The 24,939-nt window shown below is 42.0% G+C and overlaps 2 protein-coding genes across 3 annotated transcripts; both read right to left on the bottom strand.

Moving 5' to 3' along the window:
* Nucleotides 1-1,194: 1,194 nt before the first annotated feature.
* On the bottom strand, nucleotides 1,195-14,961 carry LOC110706746 (endonuclease 1-like). The gene is made up of 2 exons (XM_021884702.1): nucleotides 14,692-14,961; nucleotides 1,195-1,407 (listed from the first exon to the last, which is right to left on the bottom strand). Exons 1-2 carry the CDS (start codon nucleotides 14,827-14,829, stop codon nucleotides 1,195-1,197), a joined length of 351 nt encoding a protein of 116 aa, XP_021740394.1. The 5' UTR covers nucleotides 14,830-14,961.
* Nucleotides 14,962-19,037: 4,076 nt separating this feature from the next.
* LOC110706825 (endonuclease 4-like) lies at nucleotides 19,038-24,905 on the bottom strand. Of its 2 annotated transcripts, XM_021884786.1 has the most exons (10): nucleotides 24,380-24,905; nucleotides 24,124-24,251; nucleotides 22,658-22,838; nucleotides 22,282-22,392; nucleotides 22,155-22,210; nucleotides 21,543-21,626; nucleotides 21,017-21,109; nucleotides 20,571-20,638; nucleotides 20,264-20,337; nucleotides 19,038-19,475 (listed from the first exon to the last, which is right to left on the bottom strand). In XM_021884786.1, exons 2-10 carry the CDS (start codon nucleotides 24,238-24,240, stop codon nucleotides 19,324-19,326), a joined length of 936 nt encoding a protein of 311 aa, XP_021740478.1. In that variant the 5' UTR covers nucleotides 24,241-24,251; nucleotides 24,380-24,905; the 3' UTR covers nucleotides 19,038-19,323. The 2 variants fall into 2 exon arrangements, with proteins under 2 accessions (XP_021740478.1, XP_021740479.1); XM_021884787.1 differs by lacking the exon at nucleotides 24,380-24,905 and having other exon boundaries at nucleotides 24,113-24,204.
* Nucleotides 24,906-24,939: the final 34 nt, after the last annotated feature.

Here is a 24,939-nt window from a genome sequence, read left to right as displayed (position 1 = left end):
CCACAATTATCCGCCTTAACTGTTGTTATCTCATTAATTACGGTTTAAATTCAAATTTTTGGATTAATTAAATCATTCACTTCCCTCCTTTTCTGATTAAATCAAACCCGACCCGTCATCCTTCTAAATCGGGTCTGGGGGGCAAGTTGTTTGGGTCCAATTTAGTCCAATTGGGCCTAGGCATTAAATGATCCAATTAAAAGCCCAAGGTCAAGGTTCATCCCTCCAATTATGCTAAAGTCAAAGATCAGTCCTCAAGGCAAACCAATTGGGCTAAGGCCCAACTTCTCCATGTATGCAAAGGTATAAAAGCCATCAATATTACATTTGTACATTCATTCAAGCAAAGCCTCAAGCAATTAATTCTCTTGCATAGTGTTCTCTTTCTACACACTGTACTGACTTTAGCATCAGAGGGGTCTTCCTCGGCAACACCCCCGAGGCTAGTTTATGTGTGTTTATTGTGCAGGAAACCTTCGGCCCAACATTACTTGGATCGAATCTAGTCTTCTCCACTTCAACGGACCTTCGACAAGGTCCCATTGTTTTCACCCGAAACAACTACTTAATTGGAGAGAGTAGTGAGAATTTCGATCATCACATACCTGATGAATATCGCCCATAAAGTGTGACAGAAATAGCAATGCCTCAGTCATATTATCTGCATTTTTTAAGGTAATACCATGTCAGAAATAAGTGTTCAAAGTAACTTGATACGAAGTGAGTATCGTACTTAACATGTGCCCGCTAAAAAGGGGAAATTTCTTGTTTCTCCTATTGATTAACAAGTTTTGTTTCTTGTTTTTCATAGGGTATGTGTCAAGATATATGAGGTCCATCCAAAATTGACAGGCGGTCCCCACCAGTGAAAAACATCATATTATTTTCCAAAATGCCATTATGAGGAACAAAAGTGTTTCTCATGAAGAGAAACTGGGACTCCCTCCGCTAAAAAAAACAAATATAAACGAGTAGTACCGTAAATTAAAAGATCTTACATCTCCGATCAGCAGTTCCTTCGCAGTAATGCTCAAGTTGGGATGTGTAATTTTGAATAGCACCAGCAACACACATATCCTCCACACCATGTTGATCATGACAATCCCTGGAAATCAATCCAACCATATATATATATTATAAGAGAGATGAAGCTAACTAATCGCGCTTATATGTTATAAGATGAGATGAAGCTAACTAATCTACTTGTAACTGTTTCAAGTGCTTACGTTTATAATTGAAAGAGCAAGAATCATCAGGAGTATCAATGAAGTGAAGAGGGCTAGTCCAGCGGTATTTGTACCAATGCCTTACTTGGTCTGGCCACACACATAACGCCGATAAGTTACCATTTAAATTGTCTGGTAATAATTTCTTCACTGCATCTAGTGCCTCTGGTTCCAACAGATCCTGCATAACACAGTTATTTACAAAATGTTGTTTAGTTTAACTTCCCATTAATCAATTTTGTTATACATTAAATTAAATGTGGGCTAGATATATTAGAAATTAACAATCGATATTGGTCATTTGGAGCATCTACACGTGACACGTACACAACATTTAATGTATAATATACGACTTTGCAATTAAATGATAGATATATCCGTACAAGGAAGGTTGATATGTGATCATAATCCAACTAAAATTAATAAATTAAATAAACCGGATTTTGCTGATAGATAGTTTCCAAAGATAGTAAATTAAATTGTTTTCCCTGGTGTATGTAGTTGCTTTAATTATACTTCATCCTAATAGAAGCTATGTACTATTTTTTGAGTTCCTTGGATTGTCTGTTTTCAAACATTTGGAGTCTGCTTAACTCAAGACTGTTTTTTGAGTACAAGGCAAGCAAGTTCTAAGTATTACGACAACAAAAGTTCATCACATCACAAAGTTGGTAGGGTGGAAAATGACTCAAGCCACATTCGACGTAAGCTTCAATGTCGTACAAGAGAAATTTAATTTGTTGGCGTTATATCACTTAGCTTGTGTTTGGGTCCAATTTAGTCAAAATTGGGCCTAAGCACTAAATGATCCAATTAAAAGCCCAAGGTCAAGGTTCAACCCTCCAATTGCACAAAAGTCAAAGGTCAGCCCACAAAGCATGCCAATTGGGCTAAGGCCCAACCTCACCATGTATGATGAGGTATAAAAGCCATCATATTGACACATTCAAGGAGATTCTGAGTGATATGCTCATTCTTGCATTCAGAAATATTCCACAAAAGCCTCAAGCTACAAACTCTCTTGCATAGTGTCTTCCTTTTACACATTGTACTGACTTTAGCATCGGAGGGGCCTTCCTCGGAAACACCCCCGAGGCTAGTTTACGTGTGTTCACTGTGCAGGAAACCTTCGGCCCAACACAACTTGGACCGAATCCAGTCTTCTCCATTTCAGCGGACCTTCGGCAAGGTCCCATTGTTTTCAACCGAAACAATTTGGCGCCGTCTGTGGGGAAGACTTTAAAAAATCTTTAAGCCAAATTCCTAACCAAGATCATCTTGCAGTTATCTTAGCAGCCATGGCTAAGAACCGCAAGAGCAAAAGCCTCCGTCAAGGAGCGGGCGAAAAGCCTAAAACCCCTACACCATCGCCCTCGCCGGACCGGAACTCTCCCAAGGGTGCCGGCTCGGGGGGAGGATCATACAAGGAGGATTCCCTATCTCCCGTAATGCATGACTCTCAATATAGGCCGGACCACTCTCGGTCTAGCAGGGGTCAGTCTGATCATAGGACATATTCAGTGTCCCAAAGCCAACCATCGGCTGCACGACCTCATTCCCACACTCGGCCGAGGACCCCTTTGACGGGGCCCAGTTCGGAAGAGGTGGCAAGAGCGCTGGCAGTACTCATGGAGGCAATGAGGGCACAGAATATGCCACCGCCTCGTGATCGAACTCCTCCGCATACCCGGCATCAGCGGAGGAAGTTAGACCATGACGGCGGGAAGCTTCCTTCCTTCCGGGAACTGGAAGATTGGGAGGAGGATTCTTGGAAAAATGAAAAACAGAGGAAAAAGAACTCTCAATTATTTAAAGGATCCTCATCCTCAAGACCAGAAGCGCATAAGAGCAGCAGCTCAGCTTCTCGGCCAGAATCTACTCGCCGAGAACCTGAGACTGTTCGCAGAAGCGTCCTTGACCGACTCGGCGGCCAGGAACCGAGCGTGCGTAGTCGCCTCTCGTTCCCTGCAGCCGAGGCCCGGACTTCCCAGCCAGGGACGAAAACCACTCCTACCTCTCTAAGAGGGCGGAGCGCGGTCCCTTCGGCCAGGATCAAGGGCAAGGCCGTTATGCTACCCGCTAGTTCACCATTCGAGCAATGGATACTGGAAGAGAGCGTACCCACGGTTAAAATACCGTCGCATATCACATATGACGGGACCACGGATCCGAAGGACCACGTGGCCTCGTATGAGACTCATATGCATCTTTGCCCCAGATCCGAGGCGACTTGGTGCAAATATTTCCCAACCACTCTCAAGGGGGTCGCGCAAGCGTGGATCTCCAAGGGAGTAAGGCAAGGCTCCATAACAGGTTGGGATGATCTGTCCTCCAAGTTCAGGAGCAAGTTTTCCACGGCAAACCGCCGAGAGAAGACTACCGCAGAGCTCATGAGTCTGCAACAGGGGGAAACCGAAAGCCTCCGAGACTACCTGACCCGTTTCAGTAACGAGTCATCAAGCGTCTCCCAGCTGGACCAGGGGTTAGCTGTTTTTGCAATGCAGAATGGCCTTCAGCCAGGAAAGTTCCTAGACTTCATGGTCATGCATACCCCGCAGACCTTGGAGGAAGCTCTTAGTGCTTCGGATAAGTTCATCCGAGCCGAAGAATGGAATAAAGCAAAAACCCAACCTCAATCCGGGGGAGGGAAACAGAGGCAAATACCCTTGTCTGAAGGCCAAGGCCATAAGACAAAGGGAAAATCAAAGGCTCCGGAGCCATCTTTGGCCAACGACCTAAAGAAGGACAGATTTGCCTCATACACAGGCAGATACGAGTCCTACACTCCGCTCTCTCTTCCACGCGCCAAAATTTACAGTGTGACGAAGGAGGAGCAGAGTTACCGAAAGTCGAGACCACTCCCAGAGTAGTATCAGCGAAAAAATAAAAATCAGTGGTGTGAGTTCCACGAGTCTTCGGGCCACAACACTGAGGAGTGTATCCAACTGAAGGACCAGATAGAGGACATGGTCCGGAAGGGATACTTGAAAAAATACATCGCGGATCACCGCGAGAAAAAAGAATCCGAGAGGTCAGCAAAGGACCCTCGGCAGGACCTTGATTTCCCCCGGAAAAACAGTAAAAAACCGGAGGGGAAATTCCCTCCGATCAATGTTATCTCGGGAGGAATATACTCTCGGAGGGAGCACAAGCGTCACCTTAGAGCTTTGACTCACCAGGTGAACAACGCTGACATTCAATCTCCCCAGTCGCCGGTGCCGAACATGACGTTCACAGCCGCCGACTGCCGGGGGATCACGTTCCCTCATGAGGATCCGTTGGTGATCATCGCCACGGTGGCCAACCACGACGTCAGTAAGGTCCTTGTTGACGGTGGCAGCGGAGCAAACATTCTGTTCCGAAAGGCCTACAATCAAATTAAGCTGAAGCCCAAGCACCTTACGCCGGTACCCTATCCGGTATCCGGGTTCAATGGGGCTTCAACTTATCCAGATGGGAAGGTGACACTTCCTGTCACCATCGGTTGCGATGAGGCAGCCCGGAACGTCATGATTGAGTTTTTGGTCATCGACGCTCCTTCAGTGTACAACGTGATTTTGGGGAGACCCATAATTCACGAGATCCAAGGGGTCGTCTCAACTTATCATCAGCTGATGATTTACGTCTCAGACGCCGGCTTCCCCGAAAGGATACAGGGCAACCAAAAGGACGCCCGAAGGTGCAACTACCTCAAGCCATCCAGTAGTCGCCCAGATGACGACAAGGATGAGGAGGAGAAAGAAAAAGAAGGAGAGCCAAGCACAAAAAAGCCGAAAGGCCTAAGTGCTTCGGCCCAAGGATCCGTGCCCAGAGAAAAAGGTCCCGAAAGGGAAAAGGTTGACTCTTCAGCTGAGCCGCAAGACTCAGAGAGCCAGCCGAAGAACACAAAGATTGGGACACCTGCTGACATTGGCAGCAGACCAGATTCTGAAGAGTCCAGTCCATCGGCAATGGACATGGACCAACAGACTGAAACAGTTGAGTTGGCCGAAGGAGATGCTGAGAAATGTGTAACAATCGGGATGGACCTTGATCCTAACACCCGTTGTGAACTTATTCAGCTCCTTCGGGATAACAGAGATGTGTTTGCTTTCTCGGCAGCTGATATGTCCGGGATAAGTTCAGACCTCATCTCCCATAAGCTTAATGTTGACCCAACGTGTCGACCAGTTAAGCAAAAGAAGCGGAATTACTCCGCCAATAAGAACCGAGACATCGCAGCCGAAGTCAAAAAATTATTGGAGGCAGGGTTCATTGAACCTTGCCAATATCCGGAATGGCTGGCAAATGTGGTGATGGTTCAGAAGCCCAATGGTACCTGGAGGATGTGCGTTGACTTCACGGACCTAAATAAGGCTTGTCCAAAGGATTTCTATCCCTTGCCAAGAATCGATCAGCTAGTCGATTCGACAAGTGGCCATGCCTTGCTTAGTTTCATGGACGCATTCTCGGGGTATCATCAGATCTTTATGCACCCCGACGATCGAGCCAAGACAGCATTCGTCACGAACGCTGGGGTGTATAATTACAAAATGATGCCCTTCGGATTGAAAAATGCGGGGGCAACCTATCAAAGGCTGGTGGATCAAGTTTTCGCCGATCAAAAGGGCCGAAACATGGAAGTCTATGTTGACGATTCAATCGTCAAAAGCAGAAAACTAGAGGACCATGTAAAGGACCTGGCTGAAACTTTCGCCACCTTGAGAAAGCATCAAATGAAGCTGAATCCGAAGAAGTGTGTCTTCGGCGTGAAGTCAGGGAAATTCCTGGGGTTCATGTTCAGCAAAAGGGGGATTGATGCCAATCCCTCTAAAGTCAAAGCGGCGCTCGACCTTCCTGAGCCGAAAACGAAGCGGGATGTTCAGCGGCTCACCGGAAGAATGGCAGCCCTCTCGAGGTTCATTTCCAGAGCTTCGGATAAGGGGTTACCCTTCTTCAAAGCCCTGAAACTCCCGAAAACAAAAGAGCTTGTTTGGGAGGAAGAGCAAAAAGACGCCTTTCAACAGCTTCGGGAGCATCTGGCTCGACTCCCAACGCTGGCTAGCCCAGCTGAAGGAGAAACTTTATACCTTTATGTGGTCGTTAGCCCGGCCACCATCAGCGCAGTATTGCTGAGGGAAGAGAGTAAGAGTCAACAACCGATCTATTTCGTCAGTCATACACTGACGGATGCCGAGACCCGCTATCCTCTACTCGAGAAAGTTGCTTTCGCGGTAGTAGTAGCTGCTCGGAAGCTGAGGCCCTATTTTGATTGCCATCAGATAGTGGTCTTAACTGATCAGCCGTTGGAAAAAGTTCTTGGCAAGGTTGAAAAATCCGGTAGGCTAGCCAAGTGGGCTTTTGAGCTCACCGAATTCAGCATCAGCTACCGTCCGAGGGCTGCCATTAAGGCTCAAGCCCTGGCAGATTTCTTGGCCGAATGCTCATACCAAGAAGTGCTGGACAGTGAAAAGAAAGTCTGGACCGTGTTTACGGATGGGTCTTCCACCGAAAACGGTTCGGGGGCAGGAGTAGTGATAACTTCTCCCGAAGGCAAATCCTTTGAGTATGCACTAAAATTTTCTTTTAAGGCCTCGAACAATGAAGCCGAATATGAGGCAGCAATCGCCGGCCTACAATTATGCATCTCCTTGAAAGCCGATCATGTCTGCTTAAAAACAGACTCCCAGCTAGTTGCATATCAGATCAGTGGCAGCTATGAGGCCAAAGAGCCCTCCATGATAGCTTATCTTGCCAAGATCAAATCAGTCATTGCAGAGCTGAAAACTTTTGAGGTTCAGCTGATCCCAAGGGGTCAGAATACTCAAGCCGATGCACTCTCCAAACTTGCTAGTTCATCTTTTACCGAGCTGAACAGGTCTGTATATGTAGAAGTGCGTCGAGAGAGAAGTGTCGACGAAGCACCTGAAGTGTGCTGCGCTGACCCAGAGCCTAGTTGGATGGAACCCATCTTAGCTTTCAAGCTTCGGGGAGAAACTCCTGAGGATAAAGCTTTGGCCTCCAAAATGAAGAGAACCAGCTCTAGGTTCATTGTCTTCAGGGGGAACTTCTGAAAAAGTCCTTCTCAGCCCCATTGCTGAAATGCGTGGGACCAACAGATGCAGATTATATCCTACGGGAGATTCACCTCGGCATCTGTGGGAACCACATTGGGGGAAGAACCTTAGCCCACAAGGCATTGAGGGCCGGATATTACTGGCCCACCATGATCGCAGATGCTAAGGAGCTGGTTCGGAAATGCGAAAAATGTCAAAAATATGCTCCAGTTATCCATCAGCCAGCAAGGGATCTTCAGCCGATCCTTAATCCACTCCCGTTTGCCCAATGGGGACTGGATATACTGGGACCATTTCCAGAGGCTGTGTACCAGAAAAAATGGCTGATAGTTGGTGTCGACTACTTCAGTAAATGGATCGAGGCCGAAGCAGCCTCGAACATTACAGAGAAAACTGTCAGAAAATTTATCTGGCAGAATATCATCACTCGCTTTGGCATCCCGAGAGTATTTGTCTTCGATCATGGGAGGCAATTTGACAACTTACCGCTGAAGCGATATACAGATCAGTTCGGCATAAAACTGGCATATTCAGCAGTATGCCACCCGCAGAGTAACGGACAAGCCGAAGCAGCAAATAAACAGATCTTAAGTGCCCTCAAGAAGAGGGTGGAAGATCAAAAGTCCAAATGGCTAGAGGAGCTCCCTGGAACCCTTTGGTCCCTTCGGACAACTGAAAAAGAGGCAACGGGCCACTCACCTTTTGAACTGGTGTATGGTGCCGAAGCCGTCCTTCCAGTGGAAATTGGCTCGGAGAGCCTTCGAGTGCACCATTTCTCGGCTGAGAATGAGCGACTGATGAGGGAATCTCTCGATTTCCTCGACGAAGTAAGAGACTCAGCTCGAGATAAAATGGCGGCCTATAAGCAGAGAGTCAGCAAATTTTATAACCGAAGGGTCCATGCAAGGCCTCTCAAAATTGGAGATCTTGTCCTTCGGAATGCTGCTGCAGTTCAGAAAGGCCGAATCCATGGGAAACTCTCAGCTACATGGGAGGGACCTTATGAAATTTATGATGAGCTTCAGCCAGGGACATACCGACTTCGGCAGTTGGATGGAACTGAGTTGAAAAATCACTGGAACGCTGATGTACTGAAAAAATATCATGTGTAAACCCTTCGGGGCAGAACAATCTTTGTAAGTACATTTTGAACTAATGAAAGGCCTTGGAGCCGCCATTTATATAAATATTTACAACTTTTTATCCTTTTAAAATTTTCTTTGTTCTATCTACTCTTTAAGGGTTTTTTATTCAGCCTCGTCTGAAACCTTCGCCTTCGGGTAACTGGGTTTCAGATTGCTGACAAAACTCGTCTTTTTAAAGAACACTGGTCTTTCAGCTGAAGTCAAACTTCAGTAAGACTTGTTCTCCAAAGACATGAGTCCATGGACAATTCTGGGATATTGCCTTAACTGAGCCTTGTATCCCAGAGAGCCATTATCCGAAACATTGCCTTAAGTTGGCCCTGTGTTTCGGGTATCCATTTTTCAAAGATAGACAGAAAATCAAGGATAACAGCAACAGTTGAAAATTTTTAAATCAGCCTCGTCTGAAACCTTCGCCTTCGGGTAACTGGGTTTCAGATGGCTTACAAAACTCGTCTTTTTAAAGAACACTGGTCTTTCAGCTGAAGTCAAACTTCAGTAAGACCTGTTCTCCAAAGACATTAGTCCATGGACAATTTTGGATATTGCCTTAACTGAGCCTTGTATCCCAGAAAGCCATTATTCGAAACATTGCCTTCAGTTGGCCCTGTGTTTCGGATATGCGTCTTCTTTAAGAACGCTGGTCTTTCAGCTGAAGTCAAACTTCAGTAAGACTTGTTCTAAAGAGGTTAGTCCCAGAAAGCTAATATCCCAAGCATTGCCTTCAGTTGGCCCTGTGTTTCGGATATCCAACTTTCAGACAGTCAATCTTCAGTAAGACTTGTATCCCAGAAGCATTGCCTTCAGTTGGCCCTGTGTTTCGGATACCCATTTTGAAGAAGTGCAGAAATTGCTTATTCAACTGAAGTCATACTTCAATTTCTGGGGGGGCAAGAAGCACTCAGTGCAACTATGTTCGGCAGAGTTGAAGAAAAGAAACAGTAAAGCATTCAAAAATAAAGCAACTGAAGAAAAGAGCATCAAAATAAAGCAACTGAAGAAAAGAGCATCAAAATAAAGCAACTGAAGAAAAGAGCATTAGATTAATATTTCATGCTCAAAAATTGAGCTACAAGTTCAATAATTCAGTATCGGCAGCCGCCCACAAGCGGAAAATAACAGCTGCCGAAATACGTACATAAGCAAAAAAATAAAACTGTTGTACGACAAGGCAAGCTGAAGCAAAAAACAAGGCAAAAAACTCAGAAAGCGGCAAGTCTAAAGTTAAGCACATGATGAACCGCAAGATTCTGAAGACGACTGCCCGAGTTCCTATGCTTCAGCCTGAGGATCAGACTGATCAGCGTTGAGCCCCATGGTGGCCTCAGCCCCAGCAGCAGAAGAAGCGGGCTTTGCACTTTGCCGAGCCTCCCTTTCCCTCTGCTCAGCTTCCAACTCCAGTCTTTCAGCTTCCTCTTCGGCTTCCTCAGCCTTAAGAATTTCAGCTTCGGCTGGAGTTGCATACTTCATGTGAGGGTCTTCGGGATTCTGGACCCACTCAGCACATTTAGACCAGTCCAGCTTCGGCTCAGCATGAAGGCAGACTCTTCGGCATACTCGGAATCCGTTTCTGAAACCCATCTCATATTCCTCTTGGGTATAAACACGGACTTTGAGTAAAGCCTCAGCATCAGCCAGCTTCTTCTGGGTCTCCTCCAAGTCTTCCTTGGATTTCTTCAGCTCATCAGCGACTTTGGAGGAGGAACCTTTCAGCTCATTCAGCTCTTGCTGAATTTGGAAAGCCTTTGTCTGAGCCTGGGCCACTTCAACTTTCTGGATCAGCAATTGATCCTCAGCCTCTTGGAATTTAGCTCTTTGGGCTTCAGCAGCAGCAGCAGCCTCTGAGAGTTGGACGTCTTTGGCCAGGAGCAACTCTTCAGCAGCCATTCGGCTGGCTTCAAGAGCCTCTAGACGCTGCTGCACTTCAGCTTGTGCAGCAGTTCCTTCTTGAATTCGGCTCTCAACAGCAGCCTTGAATTTGGACACGTCCACTCCCATATGCTCCTGGAGGAATTTTTCCCCTTCCATCAGTGGGGGAAAAACTTCCTTCTCCATAGCATCGCAGAAGGTTTTGAAGGCTTCAGCAGCTTTTTTCTCATATTCTTCACCCTTCTGCTGCTTCTCTTCAGCTGCTGCTTGCTTCAGCTTAGCAAGCTTTAACTCCTCTTCGGCTACCTTTTTGTCGTGCTCGGCAGCGTCTACCCTATCTTGTAGGGTATCTATCAGCTCTACAGTGAGAGTCTGATTGTGCACGAACTGAAAACAGGAAGACAAAAATAAATAAATATAAAAAAAATATATATATATATAAAGAGCTGAATTTCGGAGGAAATGAAGGAAAATTACCTGCATCATCAGCAGTTGGTTAGACCTGGCTGGGTCAGGAACTGATCTGCTGGATTCGCCCATCCCAGCAGTGGCCTTCAGCGACCAGATCCTTGCCCTGTCTACTTCGGACATGCCAGCAAAATTGCCGAAGTAGGCTGCAGCTCCTTCTCGGTTTTGACCCCATATGAGGTCCCAGATGTGGTCTGGGATTGGAATTCGGGGGGCCGAGAAACCCATTTCTCCAGAATGCAGAGTCTGGAAAGAAGGGAAGGATGACGATGGAGCTTGATTAGCTTTGGTTGTCTCAGCATCATCCTTCTCAGAGGAGTCAATTACTATGACCTCCTCTTCTTCAGGGGTGAGGACGAAAGCCTCAACCTCTCTTGCGATGTCTGCCGTGAAGCCCTCAGCGCTGGACATCACGGCATCCTTATTTTCGTGCTCATCAGCACTCTTCTTCATTTCTTCTTGGACCCCTCCCTTAGGTTCGGGAGTTCTCTGATCCACCTCCATCTCAGGAGGTGGCGGAGGGGTCTTTTGAGGAGATTGGGGTGTTGGCTGGGGAACCCTCGGCGATCCATTGCCTTCCTCAGGTTCCCTTATTGCGACGCCGATGGTCATCGGCCTCTGCTGAAAGTCATGAGGGCCGATGATGGCCATCCTTCGGCGCCTTTTCAGAAGGGGCTGCTCGTCCATATCTGAGTCTGAAGACTCTTGTATTTGGTCTTCGGGAAGAACAGGAGCTTTGCCTTCTCTGTGTCTGTTACTCTCTTCAGACTGTAACAGACAGGGGGGAAGAAGAATGTGAGTAAAAAAAAAAAAAAAAAAAAAAAAAAAAAAAAAAAAAAAGAAGAAGAAAAAGTTGTCTGAAAGCTCACCGAGGTCTTCAGCAAAGCCTCGTCTTCTTCAGCTGCTCTAGCTGCAGCTTCGGCTTCAGCAGCTCTGGAGGACCCTTCTCCTCCTTCGCAAGCCTCGAGTACCCGTGCAACCTCTTCGGCTGTGCGGGCAGCTTCAGCTTCTTCGTTCAGCAGCTGAAACCAAGGGTCTCTCTTCTTCCACCAAGGCTTCTGCCTCTGATACAGAGCAACAGCCTCAATTTGGAAGTGGGAAGAGTCCAGATGAACTTCCCTATGCCTCGGCTCAGTGATAGACGGGGCCCGTTCAGTTACAACTCGCTCTCGGTTAACACCAAGACGAGCGTAGTTAATGCCAACGTTGGTCTCGTCCCGCTCTGAAAAAAGGAAAGGGGAAAGTTTAGCTCAGATATATCGGCACAGCATAAAAAAAGCAAAGCGAGAGAAGAAAAAGAGGTAGTTAAAAAGCCTCGGCCCCAGCCGAAGAAGCTTACCATCCTTAAACTTTCGGCTGAGGCCAACAGCTGCTAGCATGTTCTCTTGGAAAACGTAATGCGTATCGGGGAGCCAAGTCTCCGGGATATGCTGCATTCGACCACTCCCCCCCGGGTTCGGCAGCTTGCCGAAGATATGTTGTTGATCCAGGTTCGGATCCGCCCCGTTATCTGCGGGGGGACCTAGACTTCCCATTTCGGGATCAGGCTCAGCTAAGTACCGGGGAGCGCTGAAGACGCAAGGGTGGCCCGGATCTGTGGGTGCCCTAACCCAAATCCATTGACCTCTCCAGTCCTTGTCTGAAGAGTCATTTGGCCACATGGTCAAGTATTGGGGCCGGGACTCAATCCGGTACCAACCAGATACATGGCTTCCGTGCCCACTTTGAATATTTGGCACTAGCCGATGGAGCTTTCTGAAGCAGTGCAGGTTCGGCACGTACTTGAAGAACTTGCAGACCCATAAGTATGTCATCACCCTTCGGATGCTGGTGGGGGTTAGCTAACATAGGGAAATGTTGTAATGGATCAGCAAGTCTCGGACGAAAACGTCCAAAGGGAACCTCAGCCCGTACTGAAGCTGTCTCGTGTACACCCCCACATACCCCGGGGGTGGACGATGGATTCTATCGGATGCTGAGGGCATTCGGCACCAATATCCATCAGCTTCAAAAATGCCGTAATGCAACTCAATTTGCTCGGCAAATCGATATTGATCGGCGTTCTCTACCCACCATGAGTAGGGGCGGTTCTTTATCATGGCCGAAACGACTTCGGCATTCTCCCATTCTGAAAACCCAGGGAGGATATCCCAAAGGACAGCGGGAACTTCATCATCCCGTCCAGAAGCGCTCGGCTCATCCGTTCTTTGAGGCGGAGCCGAGGAAAGGGGAGTCGCCCTAATCCCTTCAGCAGGGTCAGACTCCGGCCTTTGACCATTCCAGGTCCCAATCCTGTTCCTAGGATCGGGAATCGGCCTTGCTCTTCTTGGAGCACGGGCTCTACCTCTAACTCCTCTTGCCATGGATTATTTCGAAGAGAAAAGTCGAAAGAAAAGGGGAAGGAGTTCGAATTCGAAGAAAAATAAACTGAAATCAAAGGAATTTACCTTAATCTGAAGCGAAAGTTGCCGATTTACGAGTTCGTAGTGGCAAGTCTCAGTTTCTAAGCTCAATGCTCGGGGAATTTGCGAAGTTTTGATGCGGGTTCTTGGTTTCTCTCTCGAAGAATTCTGGGTTTCTGTTGGTGAATAAGTGAGGAGAATGACGCGCCTCTGTTTATATCTCCAGGTACGGGATACGAAGAGTCTGTGCTTTAATTTCTCTTAAATACCCACTAAGTAGCCATTAAACACATGATCTTGTGATTAAACTGCCCATTATCCGTCCAACTTCCGCAATCATTAACCGTTGTTATCTCATTAATTACGGTTTAAATTCAAATTTTTGGATCAATTAAATCATTTACTTCCCTCCTTTTCTGAATTAAATCAAACCCGACCCGTCATCCTTCCAAATCGGGTCTGGGGGGCAAGTTGTTTGGGTCCAATTTAGTCAAAATTGGGCCTAAGCACTAAATGATCCAATTAAAAGCCCAAGGTCAAGGTTCAACCCTCCAATTGCACAAAAGTCAAAGGTCAGCCCACAAAGCATGCCAATTGGGCTAAGGCCCAACCTCACCATGTATGATGAGGTATAAAAGCCATCATATTGACACATTCAAGGAGATTCTGAGTGATATGCTCATTCTTGCATTCAGAAATATTCCACAAAAGCCTCAAGCTACAAACTCTCTTGCATAGTGTCTTCCTTTTACACATTGTACTGACTTTAGCATCGGAGGGGCCTTCCTCGGAAACACCCCCGAGGCTAGTTTACGTGTGTTCACTGTGCAGGAAACCTTCGGCCCAACACAACTTGGACCGAATCCAGTCTTCTCCATTTCAGCGGACCTTCGGCAAGGTCCCATTGTTTTCAACCGAAACAGCTTGTATGCGACAAATTGCCAACGCGCAGTGGTGTTATCAATACTTATTCGAAAATTTGCTTCCTAGATTTAATTTTAAGACTTAAGATAGTAACATGACTTAAGACTATCAACAATAACAGTGAACAAAGGAATACAAAGCAGCACCCTAATACCAATATATATAATAGGTTAGGGGATCAACATGATATACTATGCTACAATAATTTCCAATGAAAGAACTAATGAGTAATAAGATCATAATCTGATATCATTGCATATACTCTGTATATATTTTGAAAGACAAGGTAACAACATCCAAATACTATATATGGCTAATAACTTTAGAAGTAAAATAATAACTAGATTTCGCTATATGTGGTAAAAGTGCTAGCTTAGTTTAGTTTACCCTAAGTATGTGAAGCTAAGGCAACCGATAATTAGAGCTAGATTGATTTAAAACAAAAGGAACGAACATATAAACTTCATCCCTAAATCTATTTAATTATAATGCAAAGTTTCTATAAGGCCGTCTCTTATACGTACTAGACCTCGTGTTTTTCAAGAGTGAATGAACAAAAACGGAGTAACACACCACGAAAAAAGAGTACGTAGTAGCTAACCTGAGCCATTTTGCAGGTGATGGTGTGACCCTCTTTGCTCCATGCTTGAACACCAGCAATCAAGATCAAGCAATAAACTAGACAAGAAACAAAACACGTTGAGCGCGACATTGAAAAACCTCTATACTTATTCAACATGAAACCACTTAATTTAATCTCAGCTCAATCTTGCAACTAATGACTCTCTAAATGAAAGCAACACACAAGTAAGCCTATGTGTTATGGGTTGGCAGACCAGTATTATATATGGATACATGTCATATAGTTGTTAACATTGAGTACAAGTCTCATTTATCAACCATTTTGAATCCTTGAGTAACTAATAAGTTATGACTTTGTACAAGCGAATTAAGCATATTCTATCTATTATAACAGCATCTTTTCCTACTAATTAATTTATTTTAAGGTAATAATAGATAACGCTTTTTATGTTCATTCATGTGCGACTCAGAATTATGGGAGTCTAAGAGTCGATGAGCTAAGAAAACTTGAATATAAGCTTAATAACGTATGGAACAAGAACAAGATATGCGTGTAGTAATAAGCTAGCTAAGTCATATTATATGATCGTATAGATAATTTTGTAGTCCCTCTGTATAAGATGTTCCTGTTTACGTCGTAAATCGATACAAGTTTTTGCAAATTTTTGACCTCAAATATCTTTAATATCACACTAGCAAAAAATTTAAAATTAGATATTAATAATGTACTCACCAAGACGAATCAAACTAAAACCCATATGACTATATTTGTTCTTTTAGATTGAGACAAAGTTAGAAGATAATAGAGACTATGATTATGTCTCCGTTCGTTCTAGATTATTCTAGTCCTTAATGGACATTTCTGTATTCGTTGTATGTATATTTATGTAGAGTTTTCCCAAGACTATTCTAGTAAGTTGTATTATCTAGATATTTCCCTAGTCTAGTAAGTTGTAGTATTTAGATATTTCCCAAGACTATTCTAGTAAGTTGTAATTCTTATAAATACATATTTGAATGAATAAGAGAAGACAAGAGGGATTACAAAACTACCTTTTCAATCCTCTGTATCGGTTACCTTTTCTCCCTTTGATATAATTCATGCAGATCTATGGACTTCACCCATTACTAGCAAGTTGGGTCATAATTATTACTTAGTACTACTTGATGATTTTTCGCATTTCACTTGGGTATATCTTCTTAAGTTTAAATCTCAAGTTTTTCATATTTTTCTTGAATTTCGAGCTTATGTGAACACTTAATTTGAGAAAGACTTAAAACTTTTCAAACCGACAATCGAGAATTTGACAACACCCCATTTCACAAATTTTGTGCGGACCATGGCTTACGCTTCCGATTCTCGTGTCCAAACACATCGTCTCAAAACGGCAAAGCCGAGCGTATGATACGCACAATTAACAATATGGTATGTCCTCTTCTTTTCCATGCCTCTCTCCCACCTTCCTTCTGGGTTTACGCTCTTACAGTCGCAACCCATGTTCTTAACATTCTTCCCTCAACCACTATACAAAATAAAAGTCCTATCGAAATTCTTTTTCGACGTACTCCCACATATGAACACCTTAGAATCTTCGGGTGTTTGTGTTTTCCAAACCTTTCTTCCACAGCCCCTCATAAATTAGCTCCTAGGTCTACACCGTGCATTTTCCTAGGATACCCTTCTAATCATCGAGGCTATTTATGCTACGATATTTCTAAAAACAAAATGCTAATATCTCGCCATGTCACTTTTGTAGAAAATATTTTCCCATTTTCTAATATTCAACAATTTTGGGAAACGGAATATTCCTTTCTTGATGATTCTTTGCCCCTTGCAGTCTCTCAATTCTTGGATCAACCCACAAACTCTCCATCTCAGCCCAACTCACACAACGACACAATTCCACAATGCACCACAAGCCCGTCTGGGCCTTCAGCTTCTACTACCCTGTCTGGGTCGCCTTCCCCACAAGCCTAAACTCCAACTTCCTCACCCTCATCACCGTCTAGCCCACAAACTCAACCATTACTCCCCACATCTCCTCAAATGCAAACTCGCGCCAAACACGGGATTTTCAAGCCTAAAACACATTTCAACCTATCAGTACAATCAATCTCTCCTTTACCCAAAAATCCAAAATCGACCCTGCTTGACCCGAATTGGAATGCGGCTATGCATGAGGAATTTAATGCTCTTACTAAACAACATACTTGGGATCTTGTTCCCAAACCGGATGGGGTTAATATCATTCGTTGCATGTGGTTATATAAGCATAAATTCAAGGACAATGGTGAACTTGAGAGGTATAAAGCCAGATTAGTTGTTAATGGAATATCACAAGAGGTCGGGGTGGATTGTGATGAGACTTTCAGTCCAGTTATTAAACCAGCTACTATTCGAACTGTTCTCAGTGTTGCCTTGAGTTATAACTGGCCCATTCACCAGTTAGATGTAAAAAAATGCATTTTTGCATGGTGATTTACAAGAGACTGTTTCTATGCATCAGCCACCGGGTTTTGTTAACCCAAATGCTCCTACTCATGTGTGTCGTCTTCGAAAATCTCTGTATGGTTTAAAACAAGCTCCTAGAGCTTGGTACCAGCGGTTTGCAACTTATCTTTCCCAGATCGGTTTTGTTTGTAGCAAGAGTGACTCATCTTTGTTTATTCTCCGTCAAGGTAATATGTCAGCCTATTTATTACTATATGTGGATGACATTGTCCTCACTGCCTCATCAGAGTATTTGAAAAATATCATTATTGCTCTGCTTAAATCTGAATTTTCAATGACGGATCTTGGTCAGCTGAGTTATTTTCTGGGAATTTCTGTCACTTGTTCTCCACATAGCATGTTCCTTTGTCAGAAAAAGTATGCCGAAGAAATTATTCACAGGGCTAACATGGACAACTGCAAACCTGCTGCTACTCCCTGTTGACATTAGATCAAAACTCAGTGCAACTATCGGGCATCCGATTGCAGATCCGTCTTTGTACAGAAGTCTAGCAGGGGCACTTCAATATCTTACCTTCACCCGACCAGACATTGCATATGCTGTCCAACAAATATGTCTTTTCATGCATGATCCGAGAGAACCTCACTTTAATGCCTTGAAACGCATAATTAGGTACGTAAAGGGTACTTCTGATCATGGACTGCATCTTTTCCTATCCAAAGCTAATCAGCTTGTTGCCTATACGGACGCTGATTGGGGTGGTTGCCCGGACACTCGTCGCTCAACATCGGGTTATTATGTATTCCTGGGGGACAATCTCATTTCTTGGTCCACAAAGAGACAAGCCACTTTATCTAGATCCAGTGCAGAGGCAGAGTACCGGGGGGTTGCCAACGTTGTTGCTGAGTCTTGCTGGCTTCGAAACCTTCTTCTCGAGTTGCATTGCCCAATCCAACGGGCCACCTTGGTTTTTTGCGACAATGTGTCTGCAGTATATTTATCTACCAATCCAATAAATCACCAGCGTACCAAACACATTGAGATGGATATTCATTTCGTACGTGAAAAAGTGGCTTTGGGTCATGTCCGAGTCCTACATGTTCCATCATCTTATCAGTATGCGGACATTTTTACGAAGGGTCTTCCTCGCCAGTTGTTTCTAGATTTTCGTCACAATCTTTGCGTCCGTCCTCCTCCCGCTTTGACTGCGGGGGCGTGATAGAGACTGTGATTATGTCTCTGTTCGTTCTAGATTATTCTAGTCCTTAATGGACATTTCTGTATTCGTTGTATATATATTTATGTAGAGTTTTCCCAAGACTATTCTAGTAAGTTGTATTATCTAGATATTTCCCTAGTCTAGTAAGTTGTAGTATCTAGATATTTCCCAAGACTATTCTAGTAAGTTGTAATTCTTATAAATACATATTTGAATGAATAAGAGAAGACAAGAGGGATTACAAAACTAACAGAAGATTCACCGTTATTTTTAAAAGTCAAAAGATTTCTAACAAGAATGTCATTGTGGAATGGAGAGAGTATCATCTTGTCCAACATTGATCTGAATAATCACATTTCCTTAACCTCTGAAGAACTTGTAACCAACTTTTTCGTTGTCTGTGAAATTGTTGCTCAAATTTTTGTATTGGTTACTAATTGAAAAGACTTCTCGAAACAAAAGTCGTGTGACTACATGATTAATTAAAAGCCAACAATAATTATACTACCTCTATATTATTTGCAACGATTTAACATAAAGTAAAGAGGAAAAATGTCTAATCGTTGCAAATAATATGAAACGGAGGTAGTATTTTTATTTTTTTTTTTAAATAAAAATAAAAAATAAAAATAAAAGGGAAAAACCAATTGTCAAACAAGGCTATCAACTTAACAATTGGAAGGAAAAATAAAATGACTCAAATGATGTTTCTTTATTGATTTGTATTGTACATAATGCTTGATATCTGAACAAATGCAACTAAAGTACTTTACAATAAGCAATACGTTCACTGAATTCATCAGTATTTGAATGAATAATATTACAATTTTCTTCGTACACACATTTCAAATTTTCAATATATACATGATCCAGTAACTTCTCCGTAGATTACCTCAATATGTACAGCAATGAAGAATGATGATATGGTCTTCTCCAATATGTGTGAGTCGTTTTCAAATAAGAATTGAACGATGCAGTCTCATGCAAAACTGACTCCTTGCTCTCCTTTTCCCACATTAGAGATCAGCCCGCAAGAGCTGTTGAATATACGGTTGAGAGTAGCTGCCAAGCGAATTCCGCCTTGAGCCAGCCTCCTTTCCACTATGGGTAGCCGAGTGAGGAAGTATTCGTCTATGACACAAAATAAAGACATCAGAAATCTAATTAGATAAAGAAAACAAAATGAAACATTCTTTGTGTGACTACTAAATGATTATAAATTCCATCTCTAGTTCACATTCCCACAACATGATTATCCCAACATTCACGCAGTGTATACTACTAAATCAAGAAGCAGTAAGCAATTAACAAAGCAGAATTGTGAATCAGGCAGTCTACAATACTTATTCAAGACTAAAAGGTTAAGTAACAGTAGGAGGCGCAGGGGGTGAGATGAGAGGAGGAGGCTAGACTAAATTGCAATCAGGGTGCTTCAGCTTCAGACATTTACTTTGATTCCTATGTATCGTGAGACACTCACTAGAACATACTAGAACATAGACCTCCATTCTCCAGTATAGATGTATTGAGATAAAAAGGCTAATAATCAGCATAGAAGAAAGGATCAATCTACTGAGAAAGCAAGATAACCAAAAGAAGCTAATTTGAAAAGGGTTCTAGAGATTAATCTGCGTAGCTTAATCAGATCACACTCTATGTTTTGTTCTGACCTTCAATTTTTATAAGGGTTTCCCTGTTCAAAATCTCATGCAGTACTTGTATTAAATGCTTAATTCCCATTTGTAAATACAGAAAGAACAATGGATTCCACTGTGTTGTGACGTATGAGGGACTTATTCCTTTCAGAATGTCAATTTGTGGCTGTAAATGTTCATTAGTCTTGCCTCACACCAGCAGTATGCAATCTAATAGTCTTGCTAGTCAAGAGACAATGAAGCACATAATTTTGTAATACTCACCTCCCAATACACTTCCTGGTGTGGCATTCCTGTATGCATATTTGCAAGCAAGTTTAACGCTCTCAGATGCATACCTGCAGAAGGGCATTCCGTTATAAATCTTTAAAATTACAAGAGACTGTTGTCTTTTATAGCCATACTATTGGCAACTACAGTATTGATGGTTCTTGTCGCCTTCTGCTTTCATGAGAACAGAATTTCTTGAGCTTTGCAGAACAAAAATACTACATGAATTGCACTAAAGTCCCAAATGGCCAATTCCAGATGACAAACAATGTTTAAGAAGATTTCCAATGAGCATACTTACGGATTTGGACAAACTGTGCAGTTTGCATCACATTCTTCCCACGACTCAACATAGTTAGACCAATCCTCCTAAAATATCCAAATGGAAAGAATAGAAATGTTAATGGGAGGTAGAAAGCAAGAATAAGTTAGTGAAACTGCAGATACTGATAAAAGAGAAGACAGATAGCAGCATTTTGTTGTTTTTCCATTCTCTCGAGGAGAATTTACATGGAACATGACCCAAGATATTGTATAGACACAAATTATCTTGCTGAATGATAGTTCTACAAGATTTTGAGCATGTTGATGGACTTGAAGACTAGTAAATTAGCAGGAATCCAAAAGTTGGTAAGATACGTAAGCATACACAATTTGAATCTTTGCAGAAAATGGAATCTATGTTTAAGAAATTTTATCATGCAATGAAAGTTATTGTAAGACAACATTCAATAAAAGAAAATTTACCGTTATATTTTTCTGCATGGATTCTATCATGATGTTCAGATCTGAACCATAGAACCTCTTCAAGGCAGTATCAATGATTTCTGTATCCCACACCTGAAACAAACACCGGCAGTTTAAGATGTAAAAAAATAAAAAAAATAAAAAAAAAAATAAAAACGCCTGAAACTCGAAAGAACATAAACCAGATAAACCCTGCACAATTTTATTCAGTATGATTCTATACCGCTGAATTAGTAGTCACCTTACTAGTTTAACACAACCATAATGATTAACATTTCCTGGTGTGAGGGTGTGAGATATTAATATTACATGTTAATTACTTTCTGTGCAGACAGCACACTACAGTAATCTTTTCTGTCATCAGTACACATATATTCATCAATCCATGTAATTTAGCCAAATGAAAGGAAATCTCATGTCCGCCTCATTATGTATTTTAAAAATTGATTGGCTTCAATCTTAAAGTCATTCACTGAATTCATAATCCATAAAAGGAGATGGGAATCGTGGGACACAGAAAACATACATGGTGCAAATTTGCCTTCCTGCGATACCAATGAAGATGAATTCTGTTCCCTCCTAGATCGCCAAGGAAACCACAATGCAGAGGCTGCACAGGACAAACCCAAATAACTGCTTGTTTTACATAGATACAGTAATAAGTGAATAGATTCAGGAAATCGTTCAATACACACACATCTGTGACAACTATTAGGTAAAAAAGATAATGGAAATAAGAGACAGCTTAGACACATGAAGAAGAATTCATTTCCAGTAGGAAAAATATTGCCAAAAACCCTTCTTCCTATGTCAGCTTGTCAAAAAAAAATGACTTGAAAGCTCAGCTTGACAATAAGCACTGTAAAACTCAAATAAAAAAAAATAAAAAAAAAACTCAGAATAAACAAATTTACATTCAAATGCTAAAATGAAACCACAACCAAAAACTTGAATAAGAGCACTTGATAGTAACACTTTTCTATCTTAAGCATAAAATTTAGTCCTGCAGATCACTTGACTAAGAAATACATATATAAGTATATATTGTGCAGAGTTTTTCAATGTTATATTCTGCATCACTATATGAAATCTAGGACTTCACTGCTACAAAGCCTATTTAACAAGGAAGAGCACTAACCTGGTGAACATCACCAACAAAATGTGACAGAAACATGAGAGCCTCAGTCAAGTTATCTGTATTTAGTAAATTATCAGTTCTCAGCATCACAGACAGAGCTAAAACGAGAAGAATTTGGTACTCATACATCTAGATTTAGAAGCTGAGTTATGGCATGCTGACATTAATTGCAATGTATAATTGTAGGTCGCCCCAGTCACGCATCTATTCTTGCGTCCAGAAGAATCATGGCAGTCTCCTGCAGAATACAATCCAAACATTGTAAGAGTAAACAAATATAGGAAACACAGCAAGGTAGAAAAAACATGTAAATACACATGTTACAGCCAGTGTCAAGCCAACTTGATCAGGATTCAGGAAACAAGTATTCGAAACATATTTTCAATTCGGAGGGCTTAAATTGGCCAAATGTCACGTATCTTCAATCAAGTTTTTGCACTAATTTAGATTGTGAAAGATAGGCAATTATGCAGAGTGAAGATGAGATCCGGCAATCAACTTACTGGTGTAGTCATAATTACACCTGAAATCAGGTGTATCAACAAAATGCAATGCACGGCTCCAGTAATAGTGGGAGCGAACTGCAAATAAATCAGCCCAGGAGCAGACAGCTGCTAGTTCTCCTTCAGCGGACTTTGGGAGCAGTTCTTTTACAACAGCCATGGCATTTTCTGTAAGATATCCCTGAAATATGAATATTCACATGAGAAAATAATCCTTTTCCTTGCTTTTCATTCCTTATTTATTTTTAATGGGTTTTATGTGACAAGAAAGAAAATGAGTGCTCCAACCTCCGAGAAGAGACAACAATGAGCAGTATGACAGGCTGTAAAAAAATCTGGACATGAGAGGAACTGAGGAAGGGATAATCTAATCCAGAGATGTCACCTCTTGGAATCAAATGAGTTTCAAAGAAATTAAATCGTACTTAGCAGCGACAGGAGGAGAATTGTTCAAATTGATCAATATATAGCATGTAGCAACTTAATATTTCACTTGAACGGATTTCAATTCTTGGCTGGTCAAGCAAAAGGTGGAACCCATATAAAACATAGAATATTATTCCTTTTGATGTAATCTGCGTCAAACTAATCAAAGCCTTCGAATTTTGATACAAAGTTGCATGACAATAGCTAAAGCATAGAAAAGAAGAGGTATAGAACAATTGACAAATCAACTCAGCTACTCTGCAGAGCTTAAACATACGGCAAATAAAACTGAGACCCATGCTATCTGAAAGAAGTACATTATTATTGCAGAAATCTCTTAAGTGGAGCTGAGCCATATTAAGTATCCTGTGCTGGGTTCTAACACTACAATATTTCAAACCGGTCAACAATTGTGCTGGGTTTTTCTTTGCCACAAAAATGTGAAGGATGTAAAACAGGAATATTTTTTATGTAAACTAAGTATACTTATAAACTTTGAATTGCCAACACCAAAATATAATCACCCAGGGGATCATCCAGCCAAATCACATGCCTATTATAGTCAGAGTGATCAATCTGCATTCTTAACCACTTCTATTTACTCGAACCTTAGTAGCCAAGCAAAGTATGGCACTTGGGCACAACAATAATCCAAGCTAGAAAAATCATCAATTCAGAAGCAAAGCCTTGATCCAGCACCTTAATCTACCGTCCGAAAATTTTAAGTTCTCACTAAAGGAGTCATAACACAACACCCCACATAACAATAATAAACCATCAACAAACTCATCTATCTTACCTTAGGTGCATCATTATATTAAACAATAATAAACCATGCTGCACAGTTTACAACTCTTAGTACTCTACCATCAGAACTAACCAATACTTAGATAAAATTAAAGTATTTGTAAATCAACATTAATTCATCAATCATTACTCAAAAATCAATTCTTTTTGGAAAAAAAAAAAAAAAAAAAAAAAAGCAAAATAAATAAATAAATCAATTCTCAAGAATAAAACAAAATCTACCTTAGTTTTACCTCAGCAATTTTGCAAGTAACATAATGACCATGTTGTCCCCAACCAAAACTACCAGTAACCAGCTGAAGAAACACAATTGCAATCCCACTAACCCATGAAAACTTGGACAACCCCATTTTCCAATTACCTGCACATAAATTATATTTTAAAAGAAAAAATCTTAATTAGCAGAAATTAATACCCACAAAAAATTAGGTAAAAGGGTCATAGAATATTACAGTATAAAAAATAAAAATGAAATGAAACAATTTTCACCTGTCCTTCAATTGCTATTAAAACCCAGAAAAGTCAACACTTTGAAGTTTGTACTGGTGCTGAAGAAAGAGCACCCAAGTAAATATCAAATTCTTGGTCATAAACCATACTGCAATGACCAAAGAAAATCAGGATATTTTGGGGGAAATTAAATATTATCCCCGTTTTTATCAGAGTGACCAATGCGCATTTTCTTTCTTTTGAGTTTTGGCGAACGTGTGTGTAATGTTAACTGTATTTAACAAAATCTGTCTGAAATTAGGTTAGTAAAAATCTTTCAAAAGAAGTTTCAGATTTTCGGCCTTCATGTTAACCCAAAAGAATTCACTAATTACAAAATGGTTTCTCATATGTTCACGTGCACATGTTAAGTTATAAAAATATACTTGTATTTTGTTTAAAGAAAAACTCTATATTACCTCCAATTCTTTCTAGTTGCAACAAAAAAAAATATTTATGTCTCACAAATTATATACCATCGTGAGAGTGAGGGATAGCTCAAGTGATTAGAGCTTCCAAGAGATCCTGAAATCAATTCTTACCCTCGCCCTTGTGGCTCT

This window comes from Chenopodium quinoa, unplaced genomic scaffold, assembly GCF_001683475.1.
Source record: "Chenopodium quinoa cultivar QQ74 unplaced genomic scaffold, ASM168347v1, whole genome shotgun sequence".
NCBI lineage: Eukaryota > Viridiplantae > Streptophyta > Magnoliopsida > Caryophyllales > Amaranthaceae > Chenopodium > Chenopodium quinoa.
The sequence above is the reverse complement of the archived record's forward strand: the minus strand, read 5'-3'. Positions and strand labels throughout refer to the sequence as shown.